Genomic DNA, 14,835 nt, shown 5'->3' with positions numbered 1-14,835 from the left:
CTTTTTGGTACTCTGCCGTGACAGCCTCCCTGTAGTATGACAGGGTTCTTGTGTCGTTTTCAATTCCGGAAACAGAAGCCTATGTCTGGTTGCCGTACGTTTCACTTTTAAAGCAGACAGCGTTTAGCATTCAGTTTCCTTTCTTTTAAATGCTTTATGGTATAGCATGGCAGGTGTGCGAGAACAGAACCCGAGTCCTGGCTCTTACCACACAGTGGCGGTACGACCTTGGGCAAGTTACCTAACCTCTAAGCCAAGGTTTGTCCATCTGTAAAATGGAGATGGTACTATTAGCCATCTAGTAGGGTTTTAAGGAAAACTAGATAACACGATGCCACCAAATACATTAGTAAGGCAATAAACATGGGTTTTTAATTTTTTTTAATTTTGTTTATTTTTTAATTTTTTACTGTTTATTTTTGAGAGAGAGACACAGACCACGAGCAGGGGAGAGGCAGAGAGAGCGGGAGACACAGAATCTGAAGTAGATGCTAGGCTCTGAGCTGTCAGCACAGAACCTGATGCAGGCCTCGAACTCATGAACCGTGAGATCATGACCTGAGCCGAAGTCGGACGCTCAACCGACTGAGCCACCCAGGCGCCCCAAACGTGGACTTTTTAAATGATATAGATGGAGATCTTCTTTCTAAAGATGATAGATGTCAAACAAAATATTTAGTTGGTAGATGTTGAATTTTTAGACAAGATCACAGACACAGGAAGTAGATTAGGACTGAGATAAAAACTCTGGGAACAGAAATTCACTCAAACTGGGTTTAAAAACAGAAGAATGAACTATGAAGTTATAGGGTAAGTCTCCCAGAATTCAAATGAAGGAAGTACACCTGGGATTCAAAGGAACAGAGAGTTAAATTACAAACCTTCACCTGAGAGAATATACAGGTGATGACTCCCTGGGAAATTTAGAAAAAGATCGATGAGTGATAACTTGCATTGCATTTTTTTTTTGAGAGAGAGCGAGAGCATGAGCAGGGGAGAGGAATATGGGGGGAGAGAGAGAGAGAGAGGGAGAGAGAGAGAGAGAGAGAGAGAGAGAGAGAGAGAGAATCTCAAGTAGGCTCCACACTCAATGCAGAACCCAACACAGGGCTTGATCCCACAACCCTGAGATCTTAACTAAGAATAGACCAACAGTTTTAACAGACAACAACTTGTGTGTGTGTTTGTGTGTGATGTTCTTTTCAGATCAGAGGGGAAAAAGTAGAACATTGTAGCTGAGGTACAAGGTTAATTACATTTAGACATCTCCCTCACAATAAGTACCAAAATAAATTCAAGACTGATTAAAGGCTTATATTTTGGGGGGAACCTGGGTGGCTCAGTCACATTACGTGTCCGATTCTGGATCTCAGCTCGGGTCACGATCTCACGGTTTGTGAGTTTGAACCCCACGTCGGGCTCTGCACTGAGATCTCGGGGCCTGCTTGGGATTCTCTGCCCCTCCCCACTCATGTGGGCACTCTTTCTCAAAATAAGTAAGCTAAAAAGAAAGACATTTTTGAAAACTTTAAAAGATATAGAATCAAATATAGATGGCTGTAGATCTTACCTCAAAATAAAGAAGGCCTTCCTAAGAAAAAGAAGAAATACCAGTGGAAAAGATCTCAACATCTAAAAATTTAATACTTCTGATCATCAAAATGTCACCAGGCACAAATTTAAAGACAACCCAGAAACAAGGAAAAATACTTGCAATCTTAAGTATAACAAAAGGTTAGGTTACTATCAAATACAGGGTAAGATGAATATTCCACGAGTGAACTTGAATAAGGACATGAATAGCTAAATCATGATAGAAGAGTATAAATGAATAAGTAACTTGAAATACTGTTCCATCTTCCTAGTAAGCAAAGAAAGAAATTAAAACAAGTATTTTTCTAACTCGTTAGGATATTTTTGGTGATGACATTCACTTTTAGCCATGGTACAGAATATCGTGCATACTAATACAATGTTGAGTGTGAAAATAAAAATTTTAAAACAATCTAAATGCCCAGTAAGATAGAACTAGTTAAGTAAATGGAAATATTCACGTGACCGAATGTTACACGGTCATTTACAGTCACATTCTTGGGGCTCCTGAGTGGCTCAGTTGGTAAAGCATCTGACTCTGGCTCAGGTCATGATCTCCTCATTCGTGGGTTCAAACCTCACGTCAGGCTCTGTGCTGTCAGCTCGGAGCCTGGAGCCTGCTTCGGATTCTGTGTCTCCCTCTCTCTCTGCCCCTCCCCAGCTTACACTCTCTCTCTCTTAAAAATAAACATTAAAAAAATTTAATAATATCACATTCTCAAGGGGCGCCTGGGTGGCTCAGTCGGTTAAGCATCCGACTCTTGGTTTGGGCTCACATCGTGATCTCCTGGTTCGTGGGTTCGAGCCCCACATTGGGCTCTGTGCTGACAGCGAGGAGCCTGCTTGGGATTCTCTCTCCCTGTTTCTCTGCCCCTCCTCCATGTGCTGTCTCTTGCTCTCTCAAAATAAATAAAACTTAAAATGTATTTAAAGTCACATTCTCAATATGAATATGAGACTGCTCATGTCTTACTGTGAAGGGAAAAACAAGTGTTGGAAAGAACTACGTACCATTATTCTGTTTCAGTAAATAAATTCATATATATCATGTCTGTGAGGGCTTCTCGCCCTCCTCCCACCTCCGCACCCCACCCCCCGCCCCCGTGCTGGGCACAGAGTCCACCACAAGAGGGGTCCAGATTGGAACCAGCACTTGTGCAGCCGAGGAGGCTACCAAAAAGTACGTAACGTGTCCCATTTGGTGTGTGTGCATATACATCCATGTACATGTGTCTGTATGTATATCAAACAAATACATTAAAATGTAAACAGCAGTCAGCCCCAGGTTTGGGGATTGTGGGCGGTTTCAGCTGCTTTTTATATTTCTGTTTTGGTCAATCCAAGAGAGCGAGTGTGGAATCTCCTCGGTTCTCTCTGGCCATTCTGCTCAGAGAGGTGAGCCGGCTCCGTGAGGGGACGAAGCCTCTACTCCTACCGGATATCAGGACTCTCCCCTCATGGGGAGCACATTTAGTTCAAAGAAACATGCGTTGCTTTCCCACTGTTCCTTAGTGCGGTCACCCGGCCTCTCCCGTGCTTCCCGCGCGGCCCTGCCATCCCCGGAGCGAAGCAGAGGTGCGTTTCTCGTGGCCCGCCGCCGCCTCCTGTGACCCCTGAGCGGCCATGTCCCCGTCTCTCCACTGTCCCCCACGCTGCCTGCAGAGGCCCCGCAGGAAGGGTGCCACGCGAGCCGTTCCCTCCGCAGCCGAGATGAGTGGCAGTGGGAGCGGGGACGGCCCCGGGCTGTGCAGGTGGGGCTGCGAGCCGCAAGTGCCCCGCAACGCTCGTCTTCTGTATCTCTGTCCCTGCACGTCTCACCAGGCTGACGCCCGTGGGAGCCATGGCCACAATCCTCTTCTTCCAGCACCTTCTTTCCTATCACCAACACTCCCTAGCCACCGAGGCTGACTCGTGCCTTCTCCCGCCCCTTCCCCCTCCAGCAGACTGCCTCTGTGACTTAGGGTCCTTTCACTACGGCCAATTCTACCAGTCAAGGTATTGACAGACCCTGTCAACGGCTATTAGTTGGGAAGGGCAGAAGTTTGAGGCTCGGTAACATGGTAGAAAGGGCATGGAGTTTGGTGCCAGGCAGATCAGGACCTAGGCTTCACCAACTCCCACCTGAATGGTTTGGGGTAAGTTATTGACTTGCCATATCTGTAAAATGGGACTAAAATATCCTCCTCGAAGAACAATTAATAGAGGAATCTACTATACCTATACTTCACAGAGCAGTGACTGTCACCAGTGGGATAATGGCCATAAAGTGTCACACAGTCGGCACTCAGTGGTGTCAGTGGGCACTCGCTGGGTATCCTTTACACCTGTTACCCCATCATCACAGAGCAAAACAATAAGGATAGAAGAAGGGAGCCAACACTTTTTGGGGGGTCTGAGAAATTCAGTAGTTTGTTCAAGGTCACACAGCTAGTAAATGGCAGAATAGGTATATGAACCCAGGTCTCTCTGGCCCCAAAGCCCAGGCTCTTCCCTTAAATAGCTTCACTGCTTTTACGTGCATGTGCCCGGCCCAGAATCAAGGGATAAGTGAGAGCCAACCTCAATGATTCTGGCCAAAGATTTCTGGAGGTTTTTATAAAAAAAAAAAAAAAAAGCCCTGCAACAGTGGGTAAATCACACAGAGCGTTGGAGGAGCTATTCCCAGGGAGGAGTCTGCTTTCGCACAGATCTGAAGACATTCCGATGGACAGCGGAGTGAGTTGTGAAGCCCTAAATCAACCATAATGAAATCTAGGGTGATTTGTTCACATTACGCTATGGATTACAAACAAAGTTTCTTGAACTTCAGCAGGCACCAGAAACCCCTGCTAGGCCCTACTCCCTGAACTTCTGGAGTCAGGTCTGGGGTGGTGCTCAAGAATTTGCATTTGTAACAAGTTCCCAGGTGATCCTGATGCTGCTGGTCCAGAAACCACCCACTGAGGACCACGAGATAAAAATGTGCTGTTGGGGCACCCAGGTGGCTCAGTCGGGTAAGCATCTGACTCGATTTCGGCTCATGATCTCCCGGTTCGTGAGTTTGAGCCCCAAGTCGGGCTCTGTGCTGACAGCATGGAGCCTGCTTGGGATTCTCTCTCTCTTCCTCTCTCTGCCCCTCTCCTGATCGTGTGCACTCTCTATCTAATAAAAAGGAAAAGAAAAGAAAAAGAGAGAAAAGAACAAAGAAAAGAAAAAAGAAAAAGAATATACTGTAACATTCCCAAGTCCCACCTGTGTCCCATCCTCCCCAAATCCCAGGGAGCTATGAGCACACACGAGTATCACAAAACCAGCCCGTAACCCAGAAAACCTAGCTCTGGGTTGATGTCCTTGATGGTTCTCTTCCTCCCTAGGGCTCCCTTCTAGTAAGCAAGGCCTGCCGGTTATCAGGACTGAGGGGAGAGAAAAAGCTGGTGGGGTAGGATCAGTTCTCTGCCCCTTCCCTGTCCCTATACCAACCAGGCAGCCAGGCTCCGCTCCGTTTGCCTCTGGGAACATTTCTGCCAGAACCTGGCTGTCTTCCGGAATCTGAGCACCTCAATGGGATTATGCATAGGAGGGAGGGGACAGTGCCTTGCGGGACAGAAACGCAGAAGGGAAATTTCTGCTCGTTGGACGTCTAGGAGACGGGGCCTCGGGGAAATGGCTTCTTGGTGCACACGGGGAGCCTGGACACAGGCATTCGGGCTCCCGGCCTAGACAGAAGCCCCCTCTCCACCTCACCTCTAGTGCCCCACGGGCCCAGGAGCAGCAGAGAGGCCCGCCTTCAGGGGACTGTGAGAGGACGCGGACAGTGAGAGGCGCAGGGACGATCACAGTGGACTGAAGGCCTCAGGGACGTTCCTCCTCCTCCCATTCTTGGGTGACCGGCCGGAAGAGGAGAGGCCCCCTAATAGTCTGTGGGATCGAACTTTCCCTCACTTCGGTGGGACCGTGGGAAGATGCAGGTTTCAACTGCCTGCCCCGAGGAGACACAGCACCCAGGAGACACGGCAGGCCGGTGCACGCTCTTTATTGTTACGATCAGAAACCTCTGACAAGAGTTTGAGCTTGGTGGGCCGGGATTTCCCGGGGGAACTCAAGAACACCTTTTGTTCAGACTGGAGACCGTCGAACTTCCCACCCCCGGGGCTCCCCCCACCTCAGGGGAGTGGACAGCCAATGGAAGAGAAGGGGCCCGGGGGCGTTCCCAAAAATGTTGGTGCAGTTCTTTTTTAATCCAGTTAGCCTTCCCGAGAGAAGCACCGTCCATGGCACGACGTCTGCCCTCGGAATCCATTTTGTTCTTCATCCACTCTTGACTGGAAAGGGGCTTGGGATAGGGAGGCCCGAGGCTGAGGGCTCAAGTATGCAGCCCTTTCAGACAACCCGGAAAATAACGGTGCTTCTCAAGGGAGGGAATCAGCTGGACTGTCAGAAAAGTCCCGCCTTTACTTTTGTGAGGCTAATTTCGCCATCTTCGCCACCGCCTATCCATCTCCGTTGGGATTGATGCACTGGGCGGCACAGTCATTCCAGCCCTGCCACGGAAGTGTCTCTGATGACGCCTCCAGAATCATCGAAATGGATCTTGATGTTATTTCCACCGGGTCCGCCCCAAAGCCGTACTACGTGTGGGGCAAAGACCCCCCGCCCCCCGCCGGTGTATACGGGCTCTCAGATTAGGCTCTTCTGTCATCTAACCAAAGTCGTTCCGTTGGTTTATAGTGCGTGCACCAGACACCTAACATATAATTGTACTTACTAACAGATACTGACCAATTAAGAACTGTTTGTTCAATGAATTAATGAATGAAATTCAACAAACTCACTATAACCTATAAAATTTAATACTATCCTCCCACTGACCCTTTGAAATCTGCTGCCGCACCCTTTTTTGCAACAGAAGCCTCCAATGCTAACAAAATCTGTCTGCTTTCCCTTGTTCCAAGATGTGTGCCAGAATGTCGCCTTTTCCCTGATTTCTTCACACTCTACTAGCTCCAGGCAGTGGAGGTCTCACTGAGGTGAGGCCTGCTGGGAGCCAGCGGGTATTTCAGGAGGGTTCATTCACACGCTGGGAGCTGGGGTTTCTTCGACTTCACGGAAGGTTCCTGGAGCTTAGAGACACAAAGAACAGGCCCTCAGCGGTGAATGTTGTAAAAACAAATCAAGAAACAAATACGAACCCTGCTGCAGTTCACGGCGTAACAACAGCATTCTCCAGGAAAAGCGTCCCGGGTGTGTGTTCTAAACGTGTGATTGTTCTTAGCCGCAGGCCTGCTATTGTGGGAGAGAGGAGGTTAATGAGAACACATAAAAGAGAAAAAGAGTGTTTCCTCCCGACAGCCTCTCCAGGGTGTCAACCAGTCGGTAAGAGCCATCCAGGGTCCGCCACCTGTGAACTTAAATGCAGCCGGAGGAATTTTCCTTTAAATGATTAATTAACATATTCAATAGAATCTGGGTGTTGTATGGAAGCGATGAATCACGGGACTCTACCCCCAAAACCAAGAGCACACTGTACACACTGTATGTTAGCCAATTTGACAATAGATTATATTTAAAAAGAAAACACACATTACACACACACACACACACACACACACACGTGTAATATGAAACTGGGGAAAGAGATCCACCTGTGGAAATAGCTAGATTAAGGAATTAAAAATGGTTATTGCTTGATGGTAGGATAAAGAACAATTTGGGGCGTTTTTGATTTTTCTATGATATAAATAAAAGAGGCAGTTTTTGATCAGAGGGGGCTTCCAGAAATTGATTTCTCTTTGGAATATGTCTCCATTCTTTCCTACTTGCCTAAATTCGGTGAGGAGCTTGTTTGGGGTCAAGGCTTCTCACGTGGCTTAGTATACAGACTTCCTTGCATTCTTTCCCCCCCCTCCCCCCCCCCCCCCCCCCCCCCCCAAGCCAAGCATCCCGAAAGCTTAATCGCGCCCTACGCTATGGGCAGTCCCAATCCCTCCTCCCCAGGTCTCAGGCGGGTTCTCCTTTCACTGGGTTTCAAAGGCTTTCTTACCATCTTCTTGCTCGGGCATCAGGCCCTGCGGTGGTTGCTTCATCGCGTCTCCGTGGCTCCAGTTGTCCCCTGAGGGGTTTACCAAGTGGGACCTCACGGGACCTTCCTCCTGGACGTGGCTCCTCTGGTCCCACGGCAGGGACGTCTCCTCCTGGGACCCCAACGCAGGCCACATGCCCGGGGGGCAGACGCCCCCAGGAGAACTCTGGGGTGGGAACGCCGCTCCTGACGCTGCTTCTGCCACGACTCTGGGTGGGGGAGGTGGGGGATGGGGGAACGCCACCGGGAACGGCATGGGGAATGGCATCGGCACAGGGGGTTGAACAACCTGGGCCCAGGGATACGGCGGTCTGGGCACGTGAAGCACGCCGGGCATCGTGGTCGCCGTCATCGAGGCCGTCTGGGCCTCGCTCTGCATCTCCGCATCCCGCTCACGCTGCAGCCGAGCTGCGGCCAGCACGTCGCTCCGCTCCTCCAAGGTCAGGGGCCACACCTCGGTCGCGGTCGCGAGCTGCTGTGTTTGAGGCCAGACCTGCGGGGGCCGCGTCTGGGTGTGGAGCAGCTGCCCGCGCAGGGCCTCGCGCTCGTCCAGCGCCTGCTGCAGGTGGTGCTGCGCGCCGCGCAGCTGCGAGAGCGCCTGCTCGCGCTCCTCGCGCAGCCGCTGCAGCTGGGAGGCCAGGGCCCAGGTGGTGGTCTCGCGCTCCTCCAGCTGCTCCTGCAGCCGCTGGATCCGGCGCCCCTGCTGCTCCTGCTGCCTCGCGGCCACACGCACGCTCAAGGCCAGCGCGCTCCAGGAGTAGGCCCTCTTGACGGCGCGCGGCACCTGCGGGTCGGCCACGACGGACAGCAGCTCGTCTTCGATCTCGTTCCAGGGCCTCGAGCAGAAGGTCACGTAGAAGTCTGGACCGCCGCCATTACTGAGCACCTCTTCGTTGATGAACCCCACCACCTCGTTGTGGCGAAAGCCGCTCTTGGGGTCGCCGAAATCCACTGCCATGGCCGCTGCGGCCTAGTCAGCCGACCGGGCCGCCTCCGCCGCTGGAAGTTGGCCTCCGCTGCCGTTGGGCTCCGGATCCGCCCCTCACCGCCTGCCCCGTCGGTCCTACTTCAGTCCTCGCCCAGTCCTGGCCTCCCCTTCGGCCTTCCTCTCTCCCCCACCCGTTCTCCTGACACGGCGTGAGGCCGACGCGCCACCCTGGCCTTTGTCAGGGCGACGGAGTAGCACGTCACAGACCTGGGCTCTGAGTCATGGGCCGCAAGGCCTATTGGGACCCGTCTCTCGGGAGAGAGAGCCCCCTGTCTGGCAGGCCGGTTGGCGGCCGCACTGGGCTCTGCCCGCTTTGCTTGGCACAACGCCTCCTACAGGACGGGCTGGGCGGGCGGCCGTGCAGGAAACTGCCGAGAGCACGGAGGCGACTCTTGCTCCCAAGGGCTTCTGAAGGACAACACCCGGATGCGCTGAATGAATTTCTAACCTGGGGGTCGGGGGTGTGCGTGCATGGGCGGGGGGGCTCCTGTTTGGTTCAGCTCCCCCTCCCGTGGCTCTCGGGTGCTGTATCAAACTTTCCGTGGTCTCAAGGGGTCTGCCCTCTACCCTCCTCCTCCTAAGCGGATGACCTCGGAGTTCCTCTCCTGGAGAAAATCGAGTGACCGAGCCGTGGAGTCCCTCAGCTTTCCTTGCCAGACCCTATCTTCAAGCTCTAGACCCTAGTCCTTCCTATTTTATTTCCTCAGCGACTTCGATGCATCTTATAACCGTCGTATTTCTTGCATCCCCGCCCGCACCCCCCATTCTGTGAGACTGGACATTTTTCTCCCGTACAGTAAACCTGTTCGAGGTTCCTCTGTGCTTAGAATAATTTCCTCCCTCTGCGCCCTATCCTGGCCTTTCTCTCCTCCCATTGGACAGTAGTCTAGCTCTGTCCGCTTCATTGTGCTGCCTTCCCCATTCAACCTGCTGCACGTTGGTTTTCATCTCCCGAAACTTTAGCGACAGTTCTCCGTGAAAGCAGAGGGGTCCGTATCTCAGCACCAAAGCAAGTGGGTACTGTGCAAGTTCGTTTTCACGTGATTTCTCAGTAGCGTTTAATTCTGCGACCATTCCTTCCTTGATAGGCACTCCATCCTGTCTTGGTTTCCGTGATACCAAATTCCCCTGATGGTCCTATCTCTCTGGCTGATGTTTCATTGAACTGCCTGTTCTTCAGCCCACAGACCCCACGTTGGTGTTTTCCCAGTTTTGTCTTCAGACCTCTCTTCTTTTCATTCTGTGTGCTCTCCTTGGGTGAGCTCATTCACTCCCGTCATTTTAAACACTACTTGCAAATCACAACTCTGTATTTCCAACCTAGACTTTTGTCCTAATCATCAGAGCCATGGTTATGATCAGATAGTTATTAAGCACACAGTAAGTTCATTTGACAAAAAGTGGTGCAAAATATTGAAAAGTTCCCAGCCCTCGTGCTACTTATACCTTCTCATTGGTGGAATAATAAATAAAAAAGTAAGTAAATAAGCAAAGCAGCTATAAGTTGTGGCATGTGTTATCAAGTTAATATGTAAGTTGACGTGAGAGATAGAGACTACACAGGGGTTTGAGATTGTCTCCTGTAAATAAGAGTTTAGGGAAGGTCTCTATGAGAAGGGGACATTTGAACTGAGGCCCAGAATTCCAGTGGCAAAAGTCTTGCTGTAGAAAATTTTCAAATCTTCAAGGAGTAGAAAAGATCCCAGGGTGGCAAGAGCCTGGTAAGTTAGGGAGGCAGTGGAATAAGATGATGTTGGAAACATAAATAAAAGTGTCATCTTGCAATGGCCTTGGAAGCAATATTAAGAAGATTGAATTTTAGGAGCGCCTGGGTGGCGCAGTAGGGTTAAGCGTCCGACTTCGACTTCGGCTCAGGTCATGATCTCATGGTTTGTGGATTTGAGCCTCACGTCGGGCTCTGTGCTGATGGCTCAGAGCCTGGAGCCTGCTTTGGATTCTGTGTCTCCCTCTCTGTGCCCCTCCCCTGCTCATGCTCTGTGCCTCTCTCTCAAAAATAAATAAAAATTTTTAAAAAAGAATCATGGATTTCATTTTTTTTTTAGTCTTTAATCTAGATCATAGAACAGTACCTTCGACTATTTTTCTTAAAGATACTGATATTTTTGAAGAGTCCAGGTCAGCTGTTCTTTCTGTAATCTGGATTTGTCTGATTATTTTTTGGTGATTAGATTCATATTCAATACCTTTTCTTTTTAAAAAAATTTAAAAAAAATTGTTGATGTTTCATTTATTTTTTGAGAGAGAGAAAGACAGAGAATGAGCAGGGGAGGAGCAGAGAGACAGGGAAACACAGAATCCAAAACAGGCTCCAGGCTCTGAGCTGTCAGCACGGAGCCTGACGCAGGGCTCGAACTCATGAACTGCGAGATCATGCCCTGAGCCGAAGTTGAACGCCTAACCGACTGAGCCGCCCAGGCACCCCTAAAATGTTTTTTTAATGTCTATTTATTTTTGAGAGAGATAGAAACAGAGACTCGTGTGGTTTGAAACTCCTGAAACCAAAGGAGGAAGGACTCAGGGTTTCTTTCCTTTTCTTCTTTTCTTTTCTTTTTTTTTTTCTTTTCTTTTCTTTTCTTTTCTTTTCTTTTCTTTCTTTTTTCTTTATTTCTTTTCTTTTTTCTTTTCTTTTCTTCCTTTCTTCCTTTCTCCTTTTTTAAAATTATTAATGTTTTTTATGGTCTTTTTATTTTTTTTTATTTTTTATTTTTTTTTAATTTTTTTAATGTTTATTTATTTTTGAGACAGAGACAGAGCATGAACGGGGGAGGGGCAGAGAGAGGGAGACACAGAATCGGAAGCAGGCTCCAGGCTCTGAGCTGTCGGCACAGAGCCCAATGCCGGGCTCGAACTCACGGACCGCGAGATCGTGACCTGAGCTGAAGTCGGCCGCTTAACCGACTGAGCCACCCAGGCGCCCCTTTTATGGTCTTTTTAAATTTTATTTATTTATTTATTTATTTATTTATTTAATTTTTTATTTTTTAAAATTTACATCCAAATTAGTTAGCATATCGTGCAACAATGATTTCAGGAGTAGATTCCTTAGTGTCCCTTACCCATTTAGCCCATCCCCCCCGACACCCCCTCCAGTAACCCTCAGTTTGTTCTCCGTATTTATGAGTCTCTTCTGTTTTCTCCCCCTCCCTGTTTTTATATTATTTTTGTTTCCATGTCCTTATGTTCATCTGTTTTGTCTCTTCAAGTCTTCATATGAGTGAAGTCATATGATTTTTGTTTCTCTGACTAATTTCACTTCACATAATACCCTCCAGTTCCATCCACGTAGTTGCAAATGGCAAGATTTCATTCTTTTTGATGGCCAAGTAATACTCCATCGTACATATATAACACACCTTCTTCATCTGTTCATCCATCGATGGACATTTGGGCTCTTTCCATACTTTGGCTATTGTCGATGGTGCTGCTATAAACATGGGGGTGCATGTGCCCCTTCGAAACAGCACACCTGTATCCCGTGGATAAATGCCTAGTAGTGCGATTGCTGGGTCGTAGGGTAGGTCTATTTTTAGTTTTTTGAGGAACCTCCATACTGTTTTCAAGAGTGGCTGTACCAGCTTGCATTCCCATATTTTATTAATGTTTTTAATGTTTTAATGTTTTTAATGTTTATTAATGCTTTTTAATGTTTATTTTTCAGAGAGAGAGACAGAGTGTGAGTGGGGAAGGGGTAGAGAGAGAGGGAGACAGAGAATCCGAAGTAGGCTCCAGGCTCTGAGCTGTCAGCACAGAACGTGACATGGGGCTCGAACCCCCAAACCACGAGATCATGACCTGACTGAACCATCTAGGCACCCTTCTCTCTTCTCTTTAATGTTTATTTATTTATTTTGAGAGAGAACGGACACAAACAGGGGAGGGGCAGAGAGGGGGAGAGAGAGAATCCCAAGCAGGCTCAGCCCTGATAGTGCAGATCCCAGTGCGGGGCTCAAACTCATGAACCACGAGATCATGACCTGAGGTGAAACCAAGAGTTGGACTTTTAACCAACTGAGCCTTCAGGCGCCCCAGGACTCAGGCTTTCTAATTAGCTTGCCCAGATGTGGGACACAGGGAGAGAGTGAGGGTTGAGTCTTAAAAGCTGTCAGCAGTCAGACATCAAAAAATGGAGTCAGACTCTTCATTATAATTCATTCATTATAATTCATTATAATAACACTGGATATTTGGGTGATGACAAAAATGTACCATGCTTCATTTAATTGAATTTGGATTTGTTTAAATAAGCCATTATGTCACTCTATGAGGCCTGAAGTCTGTACCCTGTAAGGAAAGGGAAAGTTTCACTGAATATCTTGCTCAAGAGCCCAGTATTTTGTTTTCTGAGAAACAAAAATGTGTTCCTTGGTCACTATCAGTAATGTTTGGCGCTCCAAAGGGGATAAAGACTGTCTTGGTAGGGCCTGGGGTACCTGGGTGGCTCAATTAAGTGTCTGACTCTTGGTTTCGGCTCAGGTCATGATCTCAAGCTTTGTGGGTTCAAGCCCCACGTCGGGCTCTGTTCTGACAGTGCCGAACCTGCTTGGGATTTTCTCTCTCTCCCTCTCTTTTTGCTCCTCCCCCGGTCATGCTGTTTCTGTCTCTCTGTCTTTCTCAAAATAAATAAATAAACATCAAAAAAGAGAATGTCTTGGTAAGGGCTTGTATTGTGGTTTCAGGATATACGTACAGCCATGCTGGACCTTGATTGTACGTGGGGTATCTATGAGGCAAGGGTTCTTTACCCGAAAGGGTGAAAGCTCAGACGAGCAATTATTGTTGATGCATTGGCTGGACCAGAGAGCCAGACCACTGGCAACAGTCTACAAGTCTGTAAAATGGTGCGGCTGGGGCTGATTCTTGGCCAGGGAAAATCGTTTTGAGATGCACGCTTGAAGTTTGACCAATTGTGTTGACCCTTGCGTCTTATCCTTTACCAGGAATGTCCTGGTTAAGGGACGAAAACGGTAGTTCTCCAGCGAACTTATGTCACATGTGATGGTGACATTACCATCTGTAAAATGTACAAACTCCCATTACTGTTCACTCCGTTGATCCCAGGGGGCTCCCCAGGCAGCCAAGGGATCTGGTAGAGGGGTGGCTTCTTCCAACACCATGCCACCTGTCAAAGAACTGAGGACAGAGGAGGCCACGTGGCCTGCTGGTGGGATATGCCAGAGGGCCTAGGTTGGGCTCTGTGTTGCAAAGGAGGCCTTTGTGGTCCCGGCCAGCTTATGGGTACCGTTTCCATGACCCAGTGCATAGTGGGCGGCTGGGGATGAAGGATCATGGGCTCGGGGCCTGTGGGACCTCTGTTTCCAGGAAAGCCCAGTATGTGGCCAGCAATCGCTGTTCCTCTAGCATACAGCACAGGGCTGAGGAGGACAAGTTTCTGCACCAGAAGCCCTGAAGTAACTTATGGCCACTATGGGTGGTCCAGAGACTCCAGGAGTCATGAGAGAAGGTTGCGAAAGTTTCAACCACGGAAGGAGTCTGGTGGAAGGGCATTAATGAGAGTGGCTGTTATATTGCAATTTTGACAGAGTCTAGGGCCTCTTGTTGGAAGGGACTCCATTCAAGGTGGGCTGATTTTGAAATAACTGCATAAATGGGATTAAGGAAAATTTGTAAATGAGGAACGTGTTGCCTGCAGAACCCAAAAGGCCTAAGAGATGTTGGGCTTGTTGTAATACTGTGGGAGTTGAGAGGGTCAATAGCTGTTTCTTGACAGTGTTGGGTATGGAGGGACCCTTGGTTTCCCAAATAATTTTCAGGAATTTAGAGATGGCAGAGCCTTGCACTATGTGTGAGGCAATGGCCCATCCCCCTTTCCGAGCTCCCTTGTGAGTATTTGTATGTCCCAAATAAGTGTGTCGAATGAACATCCTCAGGTGAGGACATCATGAATATAATGCTACACGTGCGCCCCTGGAAAAAACTGGATGCACTTAAGATAATGTCTGCAAAGACTGTGCGTGTTGACAAGGCTACTGTGGTACTCCATAGAGAGCCAGGTAAAGGTATATCGTGTCCGTTAGGAGGTGAAGGCAAAGTGCAGGGGGGAGAGACTAGAATAGACGCTAAACAAAACAATTTAGCCAGATCCATTGTGGAAAAATATTTTCCAGTTTCTGACTGGATAGAGTCAGTGATTTCAATAAATTTGAATATGAGGCCC

At 48.7% G+C, this 14,835-nt stretch overlaps 1 protein-coding gene across 1 annotated transcript; it reads right to left on the bottom strand.

Moving 5' to 3' along the window:
• Nucleotides 1–5,589: 5,589 nt before the first annotated feature.
• On the bottom strand, nucleotides 5,590–8,609 carry LOC125931375 (testis-expressed protein 13D-like). The gene is made up of 2 exons (XM_049643283.1): nucleotides 7,613–8,609; nucleotides 5,590–6,692 (listed from the first exon to the last, which is right to left on the bottom strand). The coding sequence occupies exons 1-2, from the start codon at nucleotides 8,607–8,609 to the stop codon at nucleotides 6,643–6,645; spliced, it is 1,047 nt and encodes a 348-aa protein (XP_049499240.1). The 3' UTR covers nucleotides 5,590–6,642.
• Between the last annotated feature and the right edge of the window lie 6,226 nt (nucleotides 8,610–14,835).

The sequence above is a fragment of the Panthera uncia genome, chromosome X (assembly GCF_023721935.1).
Source record: "Panthera uncia isolate 11264 chromosome X, Puncia_PCG_1.0, whole genome shotgun sequence".
NCBI classification, from domain to species: Eukaryota; Metazoa; Chordata; class Mammalia; order Carnivora; family Felidae; genus Panthera; species Panthera uncia.
Note: the sequence above shows the minus strand (reverse complement) of the source record. Positions and strands in the feature narration are given on the sequence as shown.